Below are 24384 nucleotides of genomic sequence, written 5' to 3'. Positions count from 1 at the left end.
AGACAAGCATTTCCAAGCAATTAGCTTTACTTGAGTGGGGATGGGAAAGGATACATAGGGCTTATTTTAAATAGCAACATGAGTCACACGGTTTATTAAATATTCCTAATTTAACTTTTTTTTTGTCCTCCTGCTTGCCCATTCTCAAGTTTATGTGAACAGAAGCAATGATACAAAGGGAAAAGATTTGTGTTTCAGTTGAACAAGTATTGCTCAGGCTCCATTTGGGCTGCAGTGGAATTTTTTAGGTGAAAGGAGATTTACCCTAGAGCTGTGGTTCCCAACCCTTTTTATGTCATGAACCAATACCATTAAGCAGGGGGTCTGGGGACTCCAGGTTGGGCAACCTGCTCTGAAGTGCTGGAAAGCAGATTCAGAATGGCACCAGATTGAACAAGATTATGAAAATTAGCAATGTACACTAGGGTTGTACAGTCATTGCTAGATTTACAAATTAGATTTTTAAAATTTTTGCCTTAATGCTGTTGACTCCTTGAGTACATGTTCAATATACAAACCATTTTAAGCAATGACATTGCACTTTGCCCAACCATGTACATTTGTGAAATTTCAGATAACTTTCCAAAAATATATTACTTTTGTACATCGAATAATAACTGCACTATCCTGAATTTGCATTTAAGCAGTATTATGAGGTCTTTAAGAAGTTAAAAGGATTTAAGAAAAAGAAGCAATTTCCTCTCCAGTGTGAGTTTCTAGATTAAGATCCAGATCTTAACATACAGAATAAGTTTCTAGATCCTAATATAATAGCTAACTAATAGCAGAAACACTTTTTCCATGAAAGGGTAATAAAAATATCAAAGTCTACCCCAAAAGATTTTGAATACAAAGTCAATTGAAATGCTCCTGTCTAAGAAAGGTATCAAAAATGATGGATCAGATGGAAGGTAAATGGAGTACAGATGCAGGTCAGTGATGATGCCACAGGCTTGAAGGGCTGAGGGTCCTACGCTCCCTACTACAGTTCATCCAAACGAAGCAATTGACATTTTGGGTACTTTCTATGTTGTTGACAATTTGACAACAGACCAGTTTTCCCCTATTTTCCCATCCTGAGTGGTAACCAGAGCTTAGAGGCAGAGATGTGCAATAACCCTATTCTTAAAGGATGAATTGTGTCAATATATATTAGTAGATAGTTCAACTGTGAAACACATTACAGATTTCCCAGTAATGTGCAGCACGGTTAGCCTGACACTATTACAGGACCAGTGACCTGGATCAATTCCGCTGCTGTCTGTAAGGAGAGTGTACATCCTCCTCTTTACCGCATGGATGCTCCAGTTTCCTCACACATTCCGATGTACGGGTCATTAGGTTAATTGGTCACATGGGTGTAATTGGACAGCGTGGCCTCGTTGAATCAGGAGGACCCGTTTCCATCCTGTACCTCTAAATAAAAAAAAATTGGATATGTTCAGAAGCAAGAATTCTGGCTATTTGTACTTCCTGCATGCTGTCAATGCTCAAGTTATATGTTTGCAACTTGTAAACCAAAACATACAGTTTATTTTATTTCCTGAATGTTGATCACAGTTATGAGATTTGCTCCATTAGGTTTTCAAACCACCATTTGTTTCTGAATGGTGCTCAATCCCAGTGCATCCTGGGTAAGGTGACCAAATTGATATTTATATCCTGGAAATAAAATCAGAGCAGGATTAGAATTTGCATTCATATTTATTAAATCCAGCAAGCATTTTTGGCAATGATATTGGTTTATTATTGTCACATATACCAAGTTACCATGAAAAGCTTGCCTTGCATACTGTTCATACAGATTAAATCATTACACAGTGCAGAATAAGGTAAAAGAATGCAGAAAGCAAAAAGTCTACTGAAAAAGTGCTGTGCAGATAAACAAAGTGTAAGATCATAACAAGGTAGATTGTGAAGTCAAGAGTCCATCTTACTATACAAGAAGTCCATTCAAGTGTCTAATAACAGTGGGATAGAAGCTGTTCTTGAGCCTGGTAGTTTGTATCTTCTGTCTGATAGGAGAGGGGAGAAGAAAGGATGTCTGGGTGTACGGGGTCTTTGATATGCTGGTTGCTTTACTGAAGCAGTGAAAAGTATAGACAGAATACGTGTCTGGCTTCCATGATGTGCTGAGCTGCATCCACAGCTCTTCACAGTTTATTGTGGTTGTGAGCAAAGCAATTACCATACCAGGCTTTTATGCATTGAGACAGAATGCTCTCTGTGGTGCGGTGATTAAAAATTGGCAAAGATCAACAATTTTATTTAAGGTATGGATTAAGCAGTTCAACCAAAAATCCAGTTATTATCTGTAATAAACCTCAACTTCACAGTATGGACAACAGTATGAAATAAATAATGCTTGTTTGTAATATAGGCAGTTAAACAGATCGAAGAAATCAGAGATACCAGAATGCATTCAAGTGCTATTCACCACCAAGTTCAAAACATACAAATCCTCATAAATGTTGCCACATCTCAAATTGGATAAAATGATGTAAAAATAATGCCAGAATTTAGTGAAGCACGAATCTTACAGTAATGAGTGGAGAGGAAGACGACAGAGCTGTAATCTCTGTTTATATCGGGTTTGGCCACCTATAGGACTTCACTAACCTTTCCCTTTGTTGCACTTAGACTCCCAATTTGGAATAACCTGAGCAGTGAATTTGGAACAAAGCTGCAGAGGGTTCTTGTATCAACACTGACTAGATTGGTCTTCAGATATATACAAGACAATGTGATTTAATTTAATTAGACAGGTGGGCATACCTGCTGCCCCCTTGTAAATGTGTTGGAGCCTGGTGTCAATTATTCTCCACTTTATCTTGTTAAGCCTGTGTAGTCTTTACTTGTTTTACCAGAATAATGTAAAATTACACTCTGGGAGTGGTAAGAGAGGGAGGAATATGTAAGAAAGCAGCTAAAAGCAAAACAAAAGATAGCTGACACATCATACATTTTGATTGCCACTGCAGTTTTAATAGCACCTACCTGGTACATGGCAGCATTCCGAGTTTTGAGGGATAAATCTGTGGAAATATTTCATTCTGTTTCACAGAGTTTAAGGCAGCTTTTGATTTATTAAGCATTTGGTTGAATTCAATCAAGGCACAGTTTGTGATGGTAGGGTACCCGGAGCCAAGCAGAAATCGGGCACGAGGTACATATCCTTTGTACCCTGTGAAACATGTAATGGACAATTCTGAGCCAAATGCAATAAAAGGTATACAATTAGCACACTATCCATCCTTGGCTTATACTCCACATGTGATGTTCAATTAATGTTGCGATTTAACCTAAAAGTTACACAAACATTTTAACAAATTACCATACAAGCAACCATAAATCAGTGAAGAATGTCAAACTTTATACTGTGATCCTGAACCACTCTTTTCTGTGTGAGACAAGACCACGCTGAGAAACTGCTAAAAACTTAAGCACTTATAGTCCATTTATAATTTCTGGTCATACAAAAGTACTCTCTATAGTTCTAGAATTGTACCTTCTATAGAAATTAAGAACACAATTGGAAATTAAGCAGTAACCACAAGTGTACAAAACACCTTTGTTTTGATAATGTTTGAACAGTCAAATAACTGCATCCACCATTAAGGAGCCTCTCCATCCAGAACATGCCCTCTTCTCATTACTACCATCAGAAAAGAAGGTACAGAAATAGATGGAAGTAAAATGAGGAAGAAAAGGATAAAAGCAGAACACCAGAATTAGGAATAGATGAGTTAAAATGATTGTCCGTAAAACAAAAAAAATAAAAAAAATACAACAATTTCTCTGAGGGATTGTAACCATTGACAAAGAAATTGAACATCAGAGAGGAAGTGAAGATACAGGAAGCGGTAAAAGATAAACTCTAATCTTTATTACATGTGATTCAAAAAAACAAAACATGCACTGAAATATGTGCTTTGCATCAAGGATGTGCTGAGCGCAGCCCACTAGTGTAGCCACAACTGCAGTGCCAAATAGCATGCCGACAACTTACTAACCCTGAATGTAAGTCTTTGGGAGGAAACTCATGCAGTCATGGGGAGAATATACAAATTCCTTGCAAACAGCAGCAGGAATTGAACCCAGATCTCACTGTAAAGTGTTATGCTAACTGTTGCGTTACCTTGTGGCTACTGTGAGATTTGTGTGTGGAAATTTCAGAGGTACTATTGTTATGGTGTATTCACCCCACACCTAATGAGAATAGACAATTCAATGGAGTTCTGGGATCAATCCTGTGAGTTTCAAGGATGGCATGGTTCATTCCTGGTCTGAACATCAGAGCAGTCTCTACAACATTTCAATATTCACTTTAACCCTAGGCATCACATAAGGCAATATCAACACAATATGTAATTTTATTCTCATTACAAAATAAAAATGCTGAACCTTTCATACTCACCAGACATAAAATGTTTATTAGGGTCTTCATTTTCCATTAAGTACGGAGAGGTCAGTATTTTATGAGAACGTGATGAATCATAAAGTATGGGATTGCTGGTAATTGCAGTAAAAGGTGTCCTATACTTGACTGTTAGGAGCTTTAAAAAAAGCAGAAAATGTTAGTTCTATTACAATTCCTAATACGGGAATGCTAAGAAAGAAAATCATAAACACAAGAGATTCTGCAGGTGCTGAAAATCCACAGCAACACACACACACATGAAATGCTAGAGGAGCTCAGCAGGTCACACAACATTTATGGTATTGAATAAACAGTCCGCATTTCAGACTGAAACCCTTCTCAATACCCGCCTCAGTACTTCTATGTTTGTGTGCTGTAGCACTTTTTTTATTCACAGTTATTTTGTAAATAACACTATTTTTTGCATTTCTGGTCAGATGCTAAATGCATTTCATTGGCTTTGTATCTGTACTCGGCACAATGACGATAAAGTTGAATCCAATCTAATCTAATCTAATCTTCATTAGGGCTCCTAATGAAGTGTCTTGGCCTGAAACGTTGACTATTTATTCACTCCCATAGATGTTACCTGACCTGCTGAGTTCCTCCAGCATTTTGTTTGTATTACTCAACAAGAAAGAACTGCTTTAATGCTTTTAAGGAAAACAAAGTGCCAGTGCCTGACTACATTCATAAACTGGGTTTATTGAGAATCAGAGCGAAACTTTGCTTTAGGAGTTCACTAAATTTAAGGAAAAATCTTGTAAGATACAAGTAGAAACACTTTCCATTACTTAGAAAGCTTTGAATACATATCCAGAAATGATTCAATTTTTAGAATCACTTCAAGAGATAAAATTCAATATTTTAGTGGAGACATAACTGGTGAAGCAGAACTTGTTAAAAACAGTCAATATATCTTCAGGAAGGTGAAAAATCATCATTGAGAAACTAGTTGCTGCTTTTATTATGATGTAATGGAATAAATATTACACGTAAAAAGTTATGGAAATTTAAAACAAAAATAAAAGAAGGAGAAACACAGAACAAACTCTAAGGAAAATCAGCTAACAATTCAAATAGAACTCTTCTCTGTTCTCAGTCTTGATCTGTTCCATAACCAGTGTTATGGAAGTGAATGTTATACAATATATTCTCTGGATGCTTTGGGCAACAATTTCTCGTATATGTTATAATTTAATAGATTAACAGAGAGAAAATGGATAGAAAATTGAATTAGAATTTGGAGTGTGAGGATTATAGTTAATTAATTAATTAAAACTGTTAAAAAGAGGAGTGTGATAGTGGCTACCAGTCAGGTACAGGTTTCGATTTTAATCTGTTTCGATGACAAACTCTGTCATCTTCATCAGGGATGATGCTTAGGTAAATCTAGTCCACTGGTGCATATAACCCCATTTTCCATCCCTCTTCATTAGTTAGTCCACAACCAATCAGGTTTCTGCTGTCCACCTTGTTTACAATCAAGTTCCAGTTCTCACTTAGAGCAAGACCTTCATCTTTGTTAAAATTCTTTTCCTCTAGTTTTATTTCAGTGGCCTCCTTTACCACACGGTCCCAAAAATAAAGTGGGACATAAAACATAAAATGCAACATGGGTTTACTATGTCATGTATGATCCAAACTGTAACGTCTTAATTAATAAAAGATAAGGTGCTCATCAGGAAATATGTACTCGATGGGTCAGCTGTGTGTGAGCTGTGAGGGTACGTACCTCTGTGAGACTGACATAAAAACAGATTTTGGCCAGTGTTAACTCAGTGCTGACAATAAGTTAAACCTCTGAGGGCGTTATTGCCTGACATCAGCAGAGCTAATTAGTATTGTGCTTGCTCTGAATCAGTTGACAAGTCCATCATGGGTGAAGCCCTCCCAAACATTGAGCACATCGACATGAAACGTTGTTGCAGGGAAGCAGCATCCATCATCAGGCACCCTCACCACCCAGAGGATGCTCTCTTCTCACTGCTGCCATCAGGAAGAAGGTACAGGAGCCTCAGGACTCACACCACCAAGCGCAGGAACAGTATGGAGACCAGGTCATTGGGTGTATTTAAGGCAGAGATTGATAGGTTCTTGATTAGACATGGCATCAAAGGTTATGGGGAAAAGGCTGGGAAATGGGGTTGAGGAGGAGAGAAAAAAGAATTAGCCATGATTGAATGGCGGAGAAGACCTGATGGGCCAAATAGCCTAATTTCTGCTCCTGTCTTATGGTCTTATACATGCAGTTGTTACCCTCAATCTTCAGGCTCTTGAACCAAAGGGGATAACTTCACTTGCCCCATCATTGCAATGCTCCCACAACCAATGGATTCACTTTCAACAACTCTTGATCTCATGTCCTCAACATTCATTGCTTATTTATTTATTATTATTTCTTCTTTTGTATTTTCACAGTTTGTTGTCCTCTGCAGTCTGGTTTAATGCCCTAGTTGGGTGGGTCTTCATTGATTCTATTATGGTCATTATTCTATAGATTTATTGAGAATGCCCACAAGAAAATGAATTTGTGTGTGTGTGTGAGATATATATATATATATGTACTTTGATAATAAATGTACTTTGAACTTTGAAGGTTAAACCTCACTGATTGGCATGGCAGTATACTGCTGATTGACACATTAAGACCAAGGGAACGCAGCATTTTTGGAGATAGTTTAACATCCCATCCAACAACTGAGACCATGCCACTTGACAATCTGTTTGGCGGCCCAGTTTGAAGGAGGAAAAAAAATCATCAATGTAAGATCTTCCGGCCTGAGAAAATCAGAAACCAAGACTTGCTTACATCTTGCAATATGGAATCAACCTCAGTTTGTGTGAAGACGATGGAGATGGCTGGGCCGTGTAATGAGAATGCCAATTGATCAACTAGCAAAAGTAGCACTAAGGTGGACCCCACAGGGAAAGAGAAGTAGGGGCAGACCCAAAATGACGTGGTGAAGATCTGTGGAAGCAGAACTGAAAGAAGTAGGCATGAACTGGGTAACAGCGAGCAGCAGAGCAAAAGACGGGCAGAAATGGAAGACTCTTGTGGAGAACCCATGTGCCACCTAGCACTAAGGGTTCAGACGACGATGATGACGGAACCAAGAAATCACACAGAAGCTCACTGAAGTTGAATTTTCCAAATACTATGATTCTTTCTCTTTACTTGAGAGTACAGGAAACGATGAGCAGGACTAGACCACCTGGTCCCTCTGTTATGTTTGTTCTTAATAAAGACAAACTTGTGTGGGTAAAAACACTAGCACATATTTATTTACAGGACATTCCCATCATGGCTTCAGCTCGAACTAAGCGTGTATGACCAGCTCACCAATGTCACTTCCAGTTCCGGGTGAACTGCCTGCATTGCACACTGGGAAATGAAGTTTTTTAATAGGTACACACATAATAACACACCCTCCATTCAAAGTAATCATGGCTCTCCTTACTCCTTCTTAGGCACAGTTCACACACAAACCAAAAAGAATGGTCAGCAATGCAGAGGCAGCATGCATTGTGGGAGAAGGGATGGAAAGGAGAAAGTGGAATTGTGTTTAAGTTTAGGAACAATGGTAAAAAAAAGGAAAGTCTGCACTCTGTTCAATCAGATAGAGATGAGAATAGATTTCTATACTTTCTTCTCCTGCTCAGTCATCCCTGCAGTTTTCCCCGTCTGTAATGCATTTATCAATTCCATTTCTTGCTTCTTTGATGCAGCTTTAAGCTGTTCCCTTTCAAACTCTGCAAATGCATCCATGCAGGTTTCAGTGAAGGTTTTTGAAAAATACCCCTTACTTCTGGGAATAAAACCTGTTATTAAATGTAGAAGAGAAAAATATTAACTGAAGTCCAATACAAGTTTTAATTGTGTATGATTAGAACAAATAGATGAACAAATAGGAAACAATATAATTATGTTATATAATCGCAAGATGGAGTTCTTAACAACATCTCCTAATTATCATTCTGAATGGTGATTTGTAAATTTATCTTCCCTTGTTTTAACTACAATTTCTTCTCTTCAATTTTTATGATGAACACTACATGAACAGTAGGAAGGGGTAAATATTTTTAGGGGGCTGATTCCAGACTGAAAGTGAACTAATGCTAAACTCTAACATCATTTTTAGACCTGGGCAACATTCTTCGTCCAAAATTAGGGTAGGTTTCCTCTGGGTAATCGGATGGTTTGGGCTTGTTGGGCTGGGAGGGCCTGTTTCTGTGTTGTAGTACAGGGCAGGGTGGCTGAAAGGTCTTGGCTCGAAACGTCGACCGTACTCTTTTCCATAGATGCTGCCTGGCCTGCTGAGTTCCTCCAGCATTTTGTGTGTGTTGCAGTGGTGATATCTAGTAGTCAGGTTGGTCTTAGCAGGATTGGGGAGCATGGCGGTTCGTGTGATGCTATTACAATGCCAAGGTCCCTCCCGGGTTCAATTCTGCCACTGTCTGCAACGAGTTCGTACATTCTTCCTGTGACTGTGTGGGTTTCCTCCTGGTGCTCCAGTTTCCTCCCACAGTCCAAAGACATATGAGTCAGTACATTAATTAGTCACATGAATGTAACTGGGCAGCATGAGTTCATCGGACCGTGTTGTATCTCTACAAAAAAGATGGAAGAGCCTAAGGCAGCGAAGACTCAGACTTTCCTCATGGAACCAGAGGAGGTGAATGGATCAAAGGTAGAATAAACTAATGGCTGGCAACAATTCTCTGAAAAGCAGTTCAAGTTTTTTTTACTTATTAATTTAACAACAATGTAAAACCCAGTAAAATATCGCTGAAATGATTGACAGCCAAGATTTAGTTTACAATAGTATAAATAAGTTTAACTGGATAAATAAATGTAAACCCAGATACAAATCCTGCCTGGAGTTAACATTTAAAGGTTGTTCGATTTTACAGTTATCCCTATCATCCTGTGTTTGGACTGTGAAAAAAGGCTGGATAACTTCCTCTCATATGTTTTATTGCCCAATTTATCCTTACTTTGCTTCCTTTATTTTATTTTTAAAATCCACCAATGGAAGTGGTAGATGCGCACTGGATTTCAACTTTTCAGAGAAGCTTGGATAAGGACACGGATGGGAGGGAACGGAGGGCTATGGTTCCGGTGCAGGACAGTGGGGCAAGGGAGAGTAATAGTTTCCCATTGACTAGATATATCTCTAAATAGAACCACAGAGTCAGTGAGCAATACAGCACACAAACAGGCCTTTCTGGCGAACAAGCTCGCACCATCCAATTACACCCATGTGACCAATCAACCTCCTAACCCATACATCTTTAGAAAATGGGAGAAAACGGCTGCACCCAGAGGAAACCTATGTAGTCACGGGGAAAATGTACAAACTCCTAACAGAGAGCGGCGGAATTGAACCCCGGTTGCCGATGCTGTAATAGCGTTATGCTAACAGCTATGCTCTGGAAACATGGCTAACTCACTTAACTTTCTTGCTAACCTAATTTGCAATACATATCTTTTACTGTTAATTATTGATTTGCCTGAACAGTAAGCAACCTTTGCTAGGCAACTAACCTGTGTATCCAGAAACCACTGAGTCGGTCAGGTTTTGTACCTTCCTGCTGGCTTTATAACTTTGAAGTAGATTTGGATTTTGCTTGGTTTCCATGTTATAGTTGGTTTCTCTATACAGGTTTGGCTGGAGAAGCAATTGCCCAGAATGTCTTATTGCAGGATTTCTGAGTAGTTTAGATGTTAACTTGCCATAGCTTTGTCCGAGATGGTACTTGTACTGAGGACAATAACCAGCATATCTAAAACAATATCACACAACAAAGTATGGTTTTTCTTCTGGTAGAAGATAAAACATTCATTTAAATTAAAATGCCATCTCTGCAAATCCTATTTGCCTGTATTCGTCCATTTTCCCTCTAAAGTTTAGAGGGATTAAAGCCTTTTTTATGCCATGGACCAATACCATTAAGCAAATAGCCCATAGACCCCGGGTTAGGAATGCCTATTCTAAAACTTTCCTATCCATGTATCTGTCCAAATATCTTTTAAACATAATTGCACCTGCCTCAACCATTTCCTCAGACTGATTGTTCCATATACCCACAACCCACAGATCCTTTTAAATCTTTTACCTTTCAGCATAAATTATTCCATCAAGTTTCAGACTCCCCTATTTTGAGGAAATATAATGTGTCTTTCTACCCTTACTATGCTTCTCAGAATTTTATAAAGCTCTATAAGGTTGTTGTCACGGTGTGCTCTAGCAAATGACCAAACCCAGATACGGAGGAACAACAGACTCCCACGTAGAGTCAGAAACCAGAGTTAACACATAGGAATCCCAACAGAACATCAGTGGCTCTACTGAGCGACACCACGAGATGAAACATTCTCAAAATTAGCACTAATCCGCTTAAATAATTCAAGCAACATGGAATTCCCCAGCCTATCAAAATAACCTTAACATGCTTAAACAGAAAGCAACAGGAGAACGGCATTACAAAGAACGAGTCACTTGAGAAAAACACAAGGTACTCTAAGTAATTAATGGACAATAAACCAATTCAGGTGCTCTAATACATTGTGGAGCCCAGCGCTCTCTGGTGACCCACACAAACCTGAATAACTCATTATTGTCCCTTAGCCTCCTTCCCAGGGAAACCAGTCCCAACCTATCCAATCTCCCTTTATAACTTAATCCTTCCAGTATAAGCAACATTGCCATGAATCTTTTCTGCATCATCCCTAGATTAATCTCATCCTTCCTATAAATGTTGATATAGAGAGCATAGAACAGTACAGCAGAATATCTGGCCCTTTAACCCATGTCTGTGCAGAAGATGATGCTAAATTAAACAAATTCCATCTGTCTATGAACTGTCAAAATTCCTGGTTGTTCATGCAACTGTTGAAATTGCTCCTAACATATCTGATTGCACAATCTCCCCTGGCAATTCAAGGCAACTATCTGTCTTTGTGTAGAAAGCTTGTGTGTTGCAAATCTTGTTTTCCTTCTCTCACCTTAACTCAATGCCTTCTGTCCTGGGAGGAAAACACTGTTTATCCTATCCTTATAATTTTACATCTATCAGGTTATCTCTCTGCCTCTGGTGCTCCAGAGAAAACAATCAAACTCTCCTTATAGCTAATACCCCTTTAACCCAGGCAACATCTTGATGAATGTCTCTTGCACCCTCTCCAAAATATTTGCATCCTTCCTGTAATGCAGTGGCCTGAACTGCAGAAAATACTCCAAATGTGGCTTGACCAAGGTTTCAGAGTTGCAACATGACTTCCTATCTTTTTCACTCATTAACCTGACTGACAAAGGCAAGTGTTCATATATTTTGAAATACTCGTAAGGGAAGTGTCCCTCTTTGAATTCCAGTTGCTTTCAAATTACATGAAGGAATGAGGTGGTTTTCATCATGCCAAAGGCCACAGAGTAAGAAGGAGAATGAGGAAGGAGGGTCAGAGTCATATCAAAACCATTTGTGACTCTGGTCGTTTGATACAGTGGCAGGCTGATTGACAAGAAATCAGAAGCAATGTAGAGTACTGGGTAACACACAAAATGCTGGAGGAACTGGGCAAGCCAGGCAGAGAACAAATTATCTACATTTCCAGCCCAGACCCTTCACCAGGACTGGAAAGGAAAGGGACACAGGCCAGAATAAGGAAGGGGAAGGGAATAGAGTACAAGGTGGCAGGTAATGGGTGAGACCGGGTGAAGGGGGAAGGGGGAAGGTGGGTGAATATGGGACGGCCTTTCACAAGTTGGGTGTTTCTCAAAAGAGATTTATTTATAAAGTATGGGCAGAAATAAGGTGAGAAAACCACTTCAAAGACTCTGACAGAAATTGTTCATCAACACAACCTATATAAACAATCAAGTTGAATGATGTTGAATGGTTAACAACCTTTACAAATCTTTAAAGTTTAAACTACAGTAAAACTAGTCAGTGTACAATAAGTTTTGCAAGTTTAGGTAGAAAATACCACAGGGAGTTCGCAAAATCAAATAAAAAAAACACAAAAAGAAATGACTTGCAAGAGGTTTGTACAGAATGATTCTGAACGCTTCAAAGCAATGTGTGTTAAAAGCCCTCTAGCGATTAACACTGCTCTGCAGTCGTGTTGCCATAGGAACAAAAACACGCCATCACCTGAGCTACTGGGCACTCGTTTTAAATCAAGTTTGAATAGTAAGCATAGTTCGTTTCAAGTTTGAACAGTAAGCATAGTTCGTTTTAAGCAAGAAACTGGACAAAATAGCCCTGTGCGCGTGTCCCGAGCCCAGGAAATCAGAGGCAGATCCGCGGTCGTCCTGGGCTCGCACGACCACCGCTGTCCCCAAAGGACAGGTTCCACTCGCTCACTCACCCGGGGATGTAGTGAGGGTCCGGGGTCATTAGGGTCGGGCTGATCTTCGGTGGGTACAGGTTCGCCATCATCAACACACACACGCTGGCCTCTGCAAGACAGCGATACCCTTCAGCGGCTGTTATCGGGCCAGGGGTGGGACTCAAGCTAATAATAAGGGCAGGGAGGACAACTCGGAGTTATGGACTTCCCCCAGGACATCCCACGTGGCGCCGGTCCAGAAGAGGGAATGGGGCCATAGCAAGTTGGAGAATGTTTTGTTCAGTAGCAAGACACCCCAAATGACTAAACATTCTTAAAACACAACTTGGAAAAAAACACACTGACAGCCAGTGTTCCTCAGAGATGTAGGAGGAGACATCCAGATGAAGGTACTCAATCCAAAATATCAACTGCCCAATTCCCTCCATAGTTGCTGCCTGATCTGCCAAGTTCCTGTAGCTGTTATTTAGTCATCCAGATTCCAGTATCTGCCCGCAACTATGACATTGACCTGGCCCTATTTCTCACCTTGACTTCCTACGGTGCCCTTGAAACCGGCTCCCATTGGCTAGAGGCGTCATTGCCATGGCCATTCAAGTCATCATGAAGTTTTTTGCCAAAGTCTCCAAGTGTCCCTTTTAATCAGAGACGTTTGGAAACAGTAGAAATGTATTTACATAATTAAGACTATAATGTGATATGTTCCAATAAGAGAGAATGTACGCTCTATATAAGACAAGTAGATTAAAAAAAAATGTTAACTGAGATACAGACTGGAATAGGGCCTTCCAGCCCTTTGAGCCACACCTCCCAGCAATACCCCTACTTCATCCTAGACTCATCATGGGACAATTTATAATGACCAATTGACCTACCAACTGGTCGGAAACCGGAGCACCCAGAAGAAACCCTTGCGGTCATGGGGAGAATGTACAAACTCCTTACTGATAGCAGCGGAAAATACTGAGTTATTTGATTTGAATCTATCTCAGTGGATTTATTTGTGACAGTCACAAAAAATGATTAAAAATTCTTGGCAGTCTAGCTACATGAGGAAAAGGTTTGGCTGGATCTCTGACTTTGGGAGGTTAACTTTTTTTGATCTGAACAGTATTCACATGAGACCAATTGCCTACGTCTCTTACTGTCTCCTCTATAAACAAAATAGTTGGCACTAACACCTCTATCACCTGATTTTTATCTCCATGGAACATTGGTCTGCTCACTCACCTGGTGACTTGTAGTTCAGCAGTAACTAGAACACTCTCCCCCACTACTGCATGTGAAGTGTTTGAAAAAATTCCACCAAGTCAGAAATAAAATGCAAACCAGCTTTCCTTGAGTAGTACATAGCTGCATGAAATCTGAATAAGCTGAATGGTTTGTTGAGTGTACAGGAAAACTGCTAAAATGATTGCATTAACTTCTCTGATTTGGAAAGAGGACACATGTTTAGAATAAAAAAGATCAGAATCTGGACCAATTTTTTTTTCACTTAAAAAAAAGTAACTGATGTCTAGAAGTGTCTGTAATAAAGTGTAAACTACACCAAGTGACTTCTTTATTAGATACCTCCTGTAGCTAATGAAGTGGCTACTGAGTGCTAAGTACTGAGTGCTGAGTTCGTGGTCTCCCACTGCTGCAACCAATCCACTTCAAAGTTCAACACGTTGTGCATTCAGAGATGCTCTTCTTCACACCATTGTTGGAAGGCATGGTTATTAGAGTTAGTGCTACCTTCCTGTCAACTTGAACTATTCTGGCCATTCTCCTCAGACCCCTCTCATTATCAAAACGTTTTCACCGATAGAAATGCTGCTCACTGGATTTCTTTTCGTTTCTCGCACCATTCTCTGGAAACTCGAGAAACTGTTGTGCGTGAAATTCCTTAGAGATCAGCTGTTTCTGGGATACTCAAACTACCCCATCTGGCACCAACAATTATTCCACAGTTAAAGTCACTTAGATCATATCACTTTCCATTCTTATGTGTGGTCTGAACAACAATTAAAGCTTTTAACTATGTCTGTGTGCTTTTATACATTGAGATGATTGTCTGATTAGATATCTGCATTAATGAGCCAGTGTACAGATGTACCTAACAAAGTGGGCATTGAATGGGTGTTAGTCTGAATGGATGAAATAACAATAATTATTCACTGTTTTTATCTTTTCATTATTTAGAATGTGTCATAATGGGGGGCGCTGGGAGGAGACCCAAATGTAAGACACAGACACTGAAGTACTAGGAACAGTACTTGACTAGAGAGCTGGGACAAGAACACAGACTTGGGCTAGGACATTGGCTAAGCAAGTGGGACCAGGACAAGGAACTGGGAACTAGGAGCCTGGGCTTGGACTCTGAGCTGGAGACTGGACAAGGACCTAGAACTTGGGTCTTGACTTGTGCTCAGACCCCGGAACTAGGTGAAGACATGACATGGCTACAGGACTGGACATGGCTTGGGTTCTTCGAGGTGAGGACATGATAAGGCTTGGGTTCTTCGAGGCGAGGACATGACGAGGTTTGGGTTATTTGAGGCGAGGACATGATGAGGCTTGGGTTCGGACTCCGAGCCAGAGACTGGACAAGGACCCAGAACCTAGGTCTTGACTCGGGCTCGGGCTCCGGAACTAGGCAAAGACATGACGTGGTCTTGGGAGACAGGACTAGGCAAGGCTACAGGACAGAATGAGAGGCTCCTGGGCAAGATGAGGGAACCCCAGTACAGGATGAAGCACATGGACAGGACGAGAACACGAAGCCTTGACTTGGTACTCAGGAACAACCGAGTCTTGGACTTGGGATGACAGGAACACAGAACACAGAGCCTTGCTCTTGGGGAGGACAGGAACACAAAGCCTTGGTCTAGAGCATGGGAACACGGAGCCTTAGACTTGAGAGACAGGAACACAGGGACATGGAACACAGAGCCAGGACCCCTCCTTGGGAGCAGGACTTAGGGCTGGGACTCATACATGGAACACAGAGCCAGGACTCCTCCTTGGGAATAGGACTTAGGGCTGGGGCTCTACACAGAATGCTGAACACAATGAGACGGTTCCCAACTCAAGGTAGCAGTAAACGGCCAGACCTACCTAGCGAAGGCATGGACACAGAGACAGTTCCCAACACAACGATAGACAGTTCCTTATCTTGACATAGCAAGGCTCTGGTGGTAGAACTTGACAAGGTTGCAGGCAAGGCTCCAGACATGGGTTGCGGGCAAGGCTCCAGAAGGAAGGGGAAGAGAAGGGAACAGTCCAGCCTCAGGGTAACGGCAAAGACGGCCTGGCTTATCCAACAGAGGCAAAGACAGGAAGGGACAGATCCAACCGCAGGGTAACAGCAAAGACAGCCTGACTTACCCCACAGAGGCAAGGACTGGATACTGATGAGACAAACCAGCAACCACACTCAAACCTAGGGCCACTTACATTCCCAGCCCCAAGACGAGAATCAGGTGCCTATGATTAAGCCCAACTGAAACAAGGGACAGCCAGAAGACCCAGAGCCCGGAGTCCATGGTCCGAACCGTGAACCGGAATGCAGACTTCACGGACCGGACCATGACAGAATGTAGTATGATTTGTTTGTTTAATGTCCAAAGTAGTAACCCACCTTTGTCAACATTAAAATTCACTTATCACAGTGTTAACAATTCATTTAATCAGTTCCTGTGTGCTTTTTACTGATTATTCATTTGTATTTCTTTGCAGCAAATTTAAGTACATGGCTTTCTAACCCATTATCTAAGTTACCAATAAATATCGTGGATAGCTGGATGTCAACACAAACTATTGTGGGACTCCTCTAGTTACATCTTGCCACCCATTATTCCTATACTTTGCCTCCTGCTACTCATTCAATTTCCAAGCAAGGTCAATAACTTGTCTTCAATTCCAAGAAATTCTTGCTGAGGTAACACTCTCATTATAGGGATTGCTTCCAATCCATTTTGCAAATCAAAAATAAAAAAAATGGTGCTGGAAATCCGAAATAAAATAGAAAATGGTAGAAACACTCAGAAGGTCAGGCAATCTGTGGGAAAAGGAATTGAATTAATGTTTCCGATCAAAGACCCCACATCAGGACATCCATGATCCACTTCTATTCTAAAACAAATTTTAGTGTTTTATACCTGTCTCCCCTAATTCTATAGGTTATATCAAAAATTTATTTTGGTTTCATCATGACAATTCATAAGCTCATAAGATATAGGAGCAGGAGTAGGCCATTCGGCCCATCGAGTCTGCTCCGCCATTCAAATTCTTCTGGTCATCCCCACTCCCCTGCTTTCTCCTCATACCCTTTGATGCCCTGGCTAATCACGAACCTATCCGCCTCTGCCTTAAATGCACCCAATGACTTGGCTCCCACAGCCGCTCATGGCACCAAATTCCACAGATTTACCACCCTCTGACTAAAGTAATTTCTCTGCATCTCTGTACTAAATGGATGTCCTTCAATCCTGAAGTCGTGCCCTCTTGTCTTGGACTCCCCTACCATGGGAAATAACTTTGCCATATCTAATCTGTTCCGGCCTTTTAACATTCGGAATGTTTCTATGTTTTACCACCCGCCCCCACCCCCCAACCATTCTCCTGAACTCCAGGGAATACAACCCAGGAGCTGCCAGACGTTCCTCATACAGTAACCCTTTCACTCCTGGAATCATTCTCGTGAATCTTCTCTGAACCCTCTCCAATGTCACTATATCCTTTCTAAAATAAGGAACCCAAAACTGCACACAATACACCAAGTGTAGGCTCATGAGTGCCTTATAGAGCCTCAACATCACATCCCTGCTCTTATATTCTATATCTCTAGAAATGAATGCCAACATTGCATTCACCTTCTTCACCACTGACTTAACCTGGAGATTAACCTTTAGGGTACCCTGCACAAGGACTCCCAAATCCCTTTGCATCTCTGTATTTTGATTTCTTTTTCCATCTACATAATAGTCTGGCATTTATTTCTTCCACCAAAGTGCATGACCATACACTTTCAAACATTCTATTTGATTTGCCACTTCTTTGCCCATTCCCCTAAACTATCTAAGTCTCTCTGCAGACTCTCTGTTTCCTCAACAATACCCTCTCCTCCACCTATAGAACATAGAACATAGAATAGTATAGCGCAGTACAGGCCCTTCGGCCCACAATGTTGTGCCGACCCTTAAATCCTGCCTTCCATATAACCCCCCACCTTAAATTCCTCCAGGTAAATCTCCTCTGTACCCTTTCCGATGCTGCCACATCCTTCCTATAGTGAGGTGACCAGAACTGGACACAGTACTCCAAGTGTGACCTAACCAGAGTTTTATAGAGCTGCATCATTACCTCGTGACTCTTAAACTCTATCCCTCGACTTATAGAATAGTACAGCACATTACAGGCCCTTCGGCCCACAATGTTGTGCCGACCCTCAAACCCTGCCTCCTATATAACCCCCCACCTTAAATTCCTCCATATACCTGTCTAATAGTCTCTTAAACTTCACGAGTGTATCTGCCTCCACCACTGACTCAGGCAGTGCATTCCACACATCAACCACTCTCTGAGTAAAAAACCTTCCTCTAATGTCCCCCTTGAACTTCCCACCCCTTACCTTAAAGCCATGTCCTCTTGTATTGAGCAATGTTGCCCTGGGGAAGAGGCACTAGCTGTCCACTCTATTTATTCCTCTTAATATCTTGTATACCTCTATCATGTCTCCTTTCATCCTCCTTCTCTCCAGAGAGTAAAGCCCTAGCTCCCTTAGACTCTGATCATAATGCATACTCTCTAAACCAGGTAGCATCCTGGTAAATCTCCTCTGTACCCTTTCCAATGGCTCCACATCCTTCCTATAGTGAGGCGACCAGAACTGGACACAGTACTCCAATTGTGGCCTGACCAGAGTTTTATAGAGCTGCATCATTACATCGCGGCTCTTAAATTCTATCCCTCGACTTATGAAAGCTAATACCCCATAAGCTTTCTTAGCTACCCTATCTACCTGTGAGGCAACTTTTGGGGATCTGTGGACATGTACCCCCAGATCCCTCTGCTCCTCCACACTACCAAGTATCCTGCCATTTACTTTGTACTCTGCCTTGGAGTTTGTCCTTCCAAAGTGTACCACCTCACACAGTGTACGCTGCTCCCTGCACCAACTCCTCAGCCATGCACTCAACTGCCATCTCCTCCAATTCTTACCATCATTGTCACGTAGCACTGGCAGCAATCATGAGAACGCCACCCTTGAGGTCCTGTTCTTCAGCCTTCTGCCTAGTTCCCAAAACTCATACTTCCGGACCTCATCCCTCTTCCTGCCTATGTCGTTGGTACCAACATGTATCATCAGCAAATTTAGCCACAAATCCATTAATCCCATAGTCCAAATCATTGACATACATCGTAAAAAGCAGCAGTTCCAACACAGACCCCTGTGAAACTCCACTGGTAACCGGCAGCCAACCAGAATAGGATCCCTTTATTCCCACACTCTGTTTTCTGCCGATCAGCCTATGCTCCACCCATGCTAGTAACTTTAGGTTAGATTAGATTATGAGGACATGCAGTCCTCTTTTATTGTCATTTAATAATGCGTGCATTAAGAAATGATACAATGTTTTTCCAGCATGATATCACAGAGACACATGACAAACCAAGACTGAAAAACTGACAAAAACCACATCATTATAACATATGGTTACAACCGTGCAAAGCAATACCGTAATTTGATAGGAACAGACCATGGGCACAGTAAAATCACAGAGTCTCTCGAAAGTCCCATCATCTCATGCAGACGGTGAACCTCCAGCGCCGTCAACTTGCCGATGCAGCATCCTGGAAGCATCCGACCATAGTCTGACTCCGAGTCCGTCGAAAACTCCGAGCCTCCGACCAGCTCCCTGACACTGTTGCACCGAGCACCATCTCTGCCGAGCGTTTCGACCCCAGCCCCGGCAACAGGCGATACACAAGGCCGAGAATTTGGGACCTTCCCTCCAGAGATTCTCGATCGCACAGTAGCAGCGGCAGCGAAGCAAGCATTTCAGAAGTTTCTCCAGATGTTCCTCCGTGCTTCTTCATGTCTGTCTCTATCAAATCAGGATTGTGCACAGCATCCTACTTCACAGATACGATATCAATTCAGAACGGCCGCGCGTGCTGCATCGCGCCGCCATCTTCTCCTCCCTCCCTTTCTTGTAACTTACAAATTCCCTGTAATTCTATGGGCTCTTGTCTTGCTAAGCAGCCTCATGTGCGGCTTTTGTCAAAGGCCTTCTGAAAATCCAGGAACACCACATCTATTACATCTCCTTTGTCTACCCTCTTGTAATTTCTCAAAAAATTGCAATAGGTTATTCAGGCAGGATTTTCCTTTTAGGAAACGATACTGGCTTTGGCCTATCTTGTCATGTGCCTCCAGATACTCTGTAATCTCATCCCTAATAATCAATTCCAACAACCTCCCAACAACTGATGTCAGGCTAACAGGTCTATAGTTTCCTATCTGCTGCCTCCCACCCATCTTAAATAGTGGAGTAACATTTGCAATTTTCCTGTCATCTGGTATAATGCCAACATCTATCGAATCTTGAAAGATCGTTATTAATGCCTCCACAATCTCTCCAGCTACTCCTTCAGAACTCGAGGGTGCATTCCATCAGGTCCAGGAGATTTATCCACCCTTGGACCATTAAGCTTCCTGAGCTCCTTCTCAGTTGTAATTTTCACTGCACATACGTTTGAATGCTGTTGATAGACTTCAGTTCAGCACTCAACACAATCATTCCTCAGAAACTGATTGGAAAGCTGAGCCTACTGGGCCTGAACACCTCCCTCTGCAACTGGATCCTAGACTTCCTGACTGGGAGACCTCAGTCAGTCTGGATCGGGAGCAGCATCTCCAACACCATCACACTGAGCACGAGGACCCCCAGGGCTGTGTGCTCAGTCCACTGCTGCTCACTCTGCTGACCCACGACCATGCTGCAACACACAGCTCGAACCACATCATCAAGTTCGCTGATGACATGACTGTGGTGGGTCTCATCAGCAAGAATGACAAGTCAGCATACAGAGAGGCGGTGCAGCGGCTAACGGATTGGTGCAGAGCCAACAACCTGTCTCTGAATGTGAACAAAACAAAAGAGATGGCTGTTGACCTCAGGAGGACATGGAGCGATCACTCTCCGCTGAACATCGACGACTCCTCCGTAGAGGTCGTTAAGAGCACCAAATTTCTTGGTGTTCACCTGGTGGAGAATCTCACCTGGTCCCTCAATACCAGCTCCATAGCAAAGAAAGCCCAGCAGCATCTCTACTTTCTGCAAAGGCTGAGGAAAGTCCATCTCCCACCCCCCATCCTCACCACATTCTACAGAGGTTGTATTGAGAGCATCCTGAGCAGCTGCATCACTGCCTGGTTCAGAAATTGCACCATCTTGGATCGCAAGACCCTGCAGTGAATAGTGAGGTCAGCTGAGAAGATCATCGGGGTCTCTCTTCCCATCATTACAGACATTTACACCACACGCTGCATCCACAAAGCAAACAGCATTATGAAGGACCCCACGCACCCCTCATACAAACTCTTCTCCCTCCTGCCATCTGGCAAAAGGCACCAAAGCATTCAGGATCTCATGACCAGACTATGTAACAGTTTCTTCCCCCAAGCCATCAGACTCCTCAATACCCAGAGCCTGGACTGACACCAACCTACTGCTCTCTGCTGTGCCTGTTGTCTTGTTTATTATTTATTGTAACGCCTGCACTGTTTTGTGCACTTTATGCAGTCCTGGGTAGGTCTGTAGTCTAGTGTAATTTTTGTGCTGTTTTACGTAGTTCAGTGTAGTTTTTGTATTGTTTCATGTAGCACCATGGTCCTGAGAAACATCTCGTTTTTACTGTGTACTGTGCCAGCAGTTATGGTCAAAATGACAATAAAAAGTGACTTGACTTGACTTCCCTGACACTCTTGAATGTCCGGTATACTGCAGATGTCTTCCACTGTGAAGACTAATGCAAATTACGCGTTCAGTTCCTCTGCCATCTCTGCATCTCTCATTACAATATCTCCAGCATGATTTTCTATTGGTCATATATCTACCCTAAACTCTCTTTTACCTTCTATATACTTAAAAAAGCTTTTAGTATCATTTTTGATATTAGTTATCAGCTTCCTTTCATAATTCATCTTTTCCTTCCTTAACGAACTTCATAGTTTCCTTCTGCAAGTTTTTAAAAGCTTCCCCATCCTCTATCTTCCCACTAGCTTTGGCTTCCTTGTATGCCCTCTCTTTTGCTTTGGCTCTGACTTCACTTGTCAGCCATGGTAGTGTCCTTCTTCCATTTGAAAATTTCTTCTTATTTGGAATATATTTATCTTGCACTTCGCTCATTTTTTGCAGAAACTCCAGCCATTGCTGCTCTGCTGTCCTTCCAGCTACTGTCTCTTTCCAGTCAGCCTTGGCCAGTTCCCCTCTCATGCCATTGTAATTTCCTTTATTCCACTGAAATACCAACACATTGGAATTTAGTTTCTCCTTCTCAAATTTCAAAGTGAACGCGATCATATTGTGATCACTGTTCCCTAAGAGTTCCTTAACCTTAAACTCTCTTATCACCTCTGGATCATTGCAACAACACCCAATCCAGCACAGCTGATCCCCTAGTGGGCTCAACAACAAGCTGCTCTAAAAAGCCATCCTTTAGACATTCTACAAATTCTCTCTCTTGAGGTCCAGTACTGGCCTGGTTTTCCCAATCCACTTTCATGTTAAAATCCACAACGATCATCATGACATTGGCCCTCGACACACCTTTTCTATCTTCTGCTGTAATTTGTAATCCACCTAACAGCTGCTGTTTGGAGGCCTGTATGCAGCAGCCATTAGGGTCCTTTTATCCTTGCCATTTCTTAACTCAACCCATAGAGACTCTTCACCTTCCGATCCTATGTCATACATTTTTAGTGACTTAATATTATTTCTTATACACAGGGCCACACCACCCCCTCTGCCTACTAATCTATCTTTCCAATACACCACATATCCTTGGATGTTCAGCTCCCAGTGGCAGCCATCCTTTAGCCAAGTTTCAGAGATGGCCACAACCTCATACTTGGCAATCTGTAGCTGAACTTCAAGATCGTCCATTTTATTTCGTATGCTGTGTGCATTCAAATATAACACTTTCAGTCCAGTATTTGCTGCTTTCTGTTGTAAACACAGAAACTGAAGCGGGAGGTCACGGTGTCAAAAGTGGTGTTGCATTGGATGGAGGAAATGGACGAGGTCCTCCGTGACTGCTTTGAATTGGTTTTCCCCTTCCTCAGCCCTATCACTCCGGTTCCTATCCCCCTGCCAAATTAGTTTAAACCCTCCCGAACAGCTCCATTAAACATGCCCACTAGGATATTGGACCCTTTTGGGTTCAGGTATAACTTGTCCTTTTTGTACAGGTTGTACCTCTCTCAGAAGAGGCCCCAGTGATCCAGGAACCTGAAGTCCTGCCCCCTACACCAGTCTCTCAGCCACGCATTAATATGCTTGATCATGCTATTCTTGCGCTTGTTAGCATGTGGCACAGGCAGCAATCCTTTTCACTCCCCTACCCAATTCCCTGAATTCTTTCTTAAGGACCTCATCCCTTTTTCTCCCAATGTCATTGGTACCAACAGAGGCAATGCACCATGCGGGTATCTCTGTCAGACTGACAGAACCTCCTGTCTGTTCCCCTCATTATAGAATCCCCTATGACTAACGCATTCCTCATCTTCTCTCCCTTCTGCACCATGAAACCACTCTCAGTGCCAGAGACCTGAATGCCGTGGTCGTTCTCTGGCAGGTCACCCCCCCCCGCCAACAGCATCCAAAATGAGATAACGATTACTGAGGGGGATGGCCACAGGGGTGCTCTCTACTATCTGAGCTCTTCCCTTCCCTGACAGTCACCCACTTGTCTAACTCCTGCAGCCTCAGAGTGACTAACTCCTTGTAGCTCCTACCTATCCCCTGCTCACTTTCCATTATAAGCTGCAGGTCATCGAGCCGCAGCTCCAGATCCCAAACATGCTCTCTCAGGAGCTGCATCTCGGTTGAAACATTATTTATTTTCTTTAATGTTTCCTTCCAAAATAACATCGATAACGGTCTGGCATTTGTAAAGCAAAGAAACAATAGGCCTTCCTGCAATAAAGTTTTCTGATGAGACCAAAAGTTTTAAAATAGTTTAGATTTTAGATGAATTCCAGTGAATGGAATTTCAAGTTTCTACATTGGCACGTCCCATGGGTGGAATGATTGAAGAGCTCTTCAGCTGTGTCATCCTGTTTGCGGATGTCATGAATATCCATTAGAACTGTTATTGATGCCAGATTGGAAGAAATGGTTCTATAAAATTTGCAACGTCAATGCTAGGCCATTAACTATTAGGTCATTGTTTTTCCAGACTAACATTACTTATTTATTTAGCGATAACAGTGTGTGACAGGCACCTCTGGCCCAACAAGCTACAATGCCCAGCAACCCATGTATTCAACCCCAGCCAAATCACATGACAATTTACAACAACCAATTAGCCCACTAACCGGTACTTCCTTAGACTTTTGGAG

The 24384-nt window shown here is 42.0% G+C and overlaps 1 protein-coding gene across 2 annotated transcripts; it reads right to left on the bottom strand.

The window, feature by feature from the left end:
• Positions 1 to 9: 9 nt before the first annotated feature.
• cimip2b (ciliary microtubule inner protein 2B) lies at positions 10 to 12923 on the bottom strand. Of its 2 annotated transcripts, XM_072252393.1 has the most exons (7): positions 12792 to 12923; positions 9969 to 10207; positions 8067 to 8242; positions 4418 to 4556; positions 3005 to 3184; positions 2835 to 2849; positions 10 to 1668 (listed from the first exon to the last, which is right to left on the bottom strand). In XM_072252393.1, exons 1-7 carry the CDS (start codon positions 12860 to 12862, stop codon positions 1586 to 1588), a joined length of 903 nt encoding a protein of 300 aa, XP_072108494.1. In that variant the 5' UTR covers positions 12863 to 12923; the 3' UTR covers positions 10 to 1585. The 2 variants fall into 2 exon arrangements, with proteins under 2 accessions (XP_072108494.1, XP_072108493.1); XM_072252392.1 differs by lacking the exon at positions 2835 to 2849 and having other exon boundaries at positions 1572 to 1662; positions 2998 to 3184.
• Between the last annotated feature and the right edge of the window lie 11461 nt (positions 12924 to 24384).

This window comes from Mobula birostris, chromosome 3 (genome assembly GCF_030028105.1).
Source record: "Mobula birostris isolate sMobBir1 chromosome 3, sMobBir1.hap1, whole genome shotgun sequence".
Classification (NCBI taxonomy): Eukaryota; Metazoa; Chordata; class Chondrichthyes; order Myliobatiformes; family Myliobatidae; genus Mobula; species Mobula birostris.
Note: the sequence above shows the minus strand (reverse complement) of the source record. Positions and strands in the feature narration are given on the sequence as shown.

Coding starts and splice junctions, on each gene's coding strand:
- cimip2b (XM_072252393.1), bottom strand. CDS start 12,862: ATGATGGCGAACCTGTACCCACCGAAGATCAGCCCGACCCTAATGACC. Junction 10,208..12,791: donor GACCCTCACTACATCCCCGG/GTGAGTGAGCGA, acceptor ATATTGTTTTAG/ATATGCTGGTTATTGTCCTC. Junction 3,185..4,417: donor TAATAAACATTTTATGTCTG/GTGAGTATGAAA, acceptor CATGTTTCACAG/GGTACAAAGGATATGTACCT.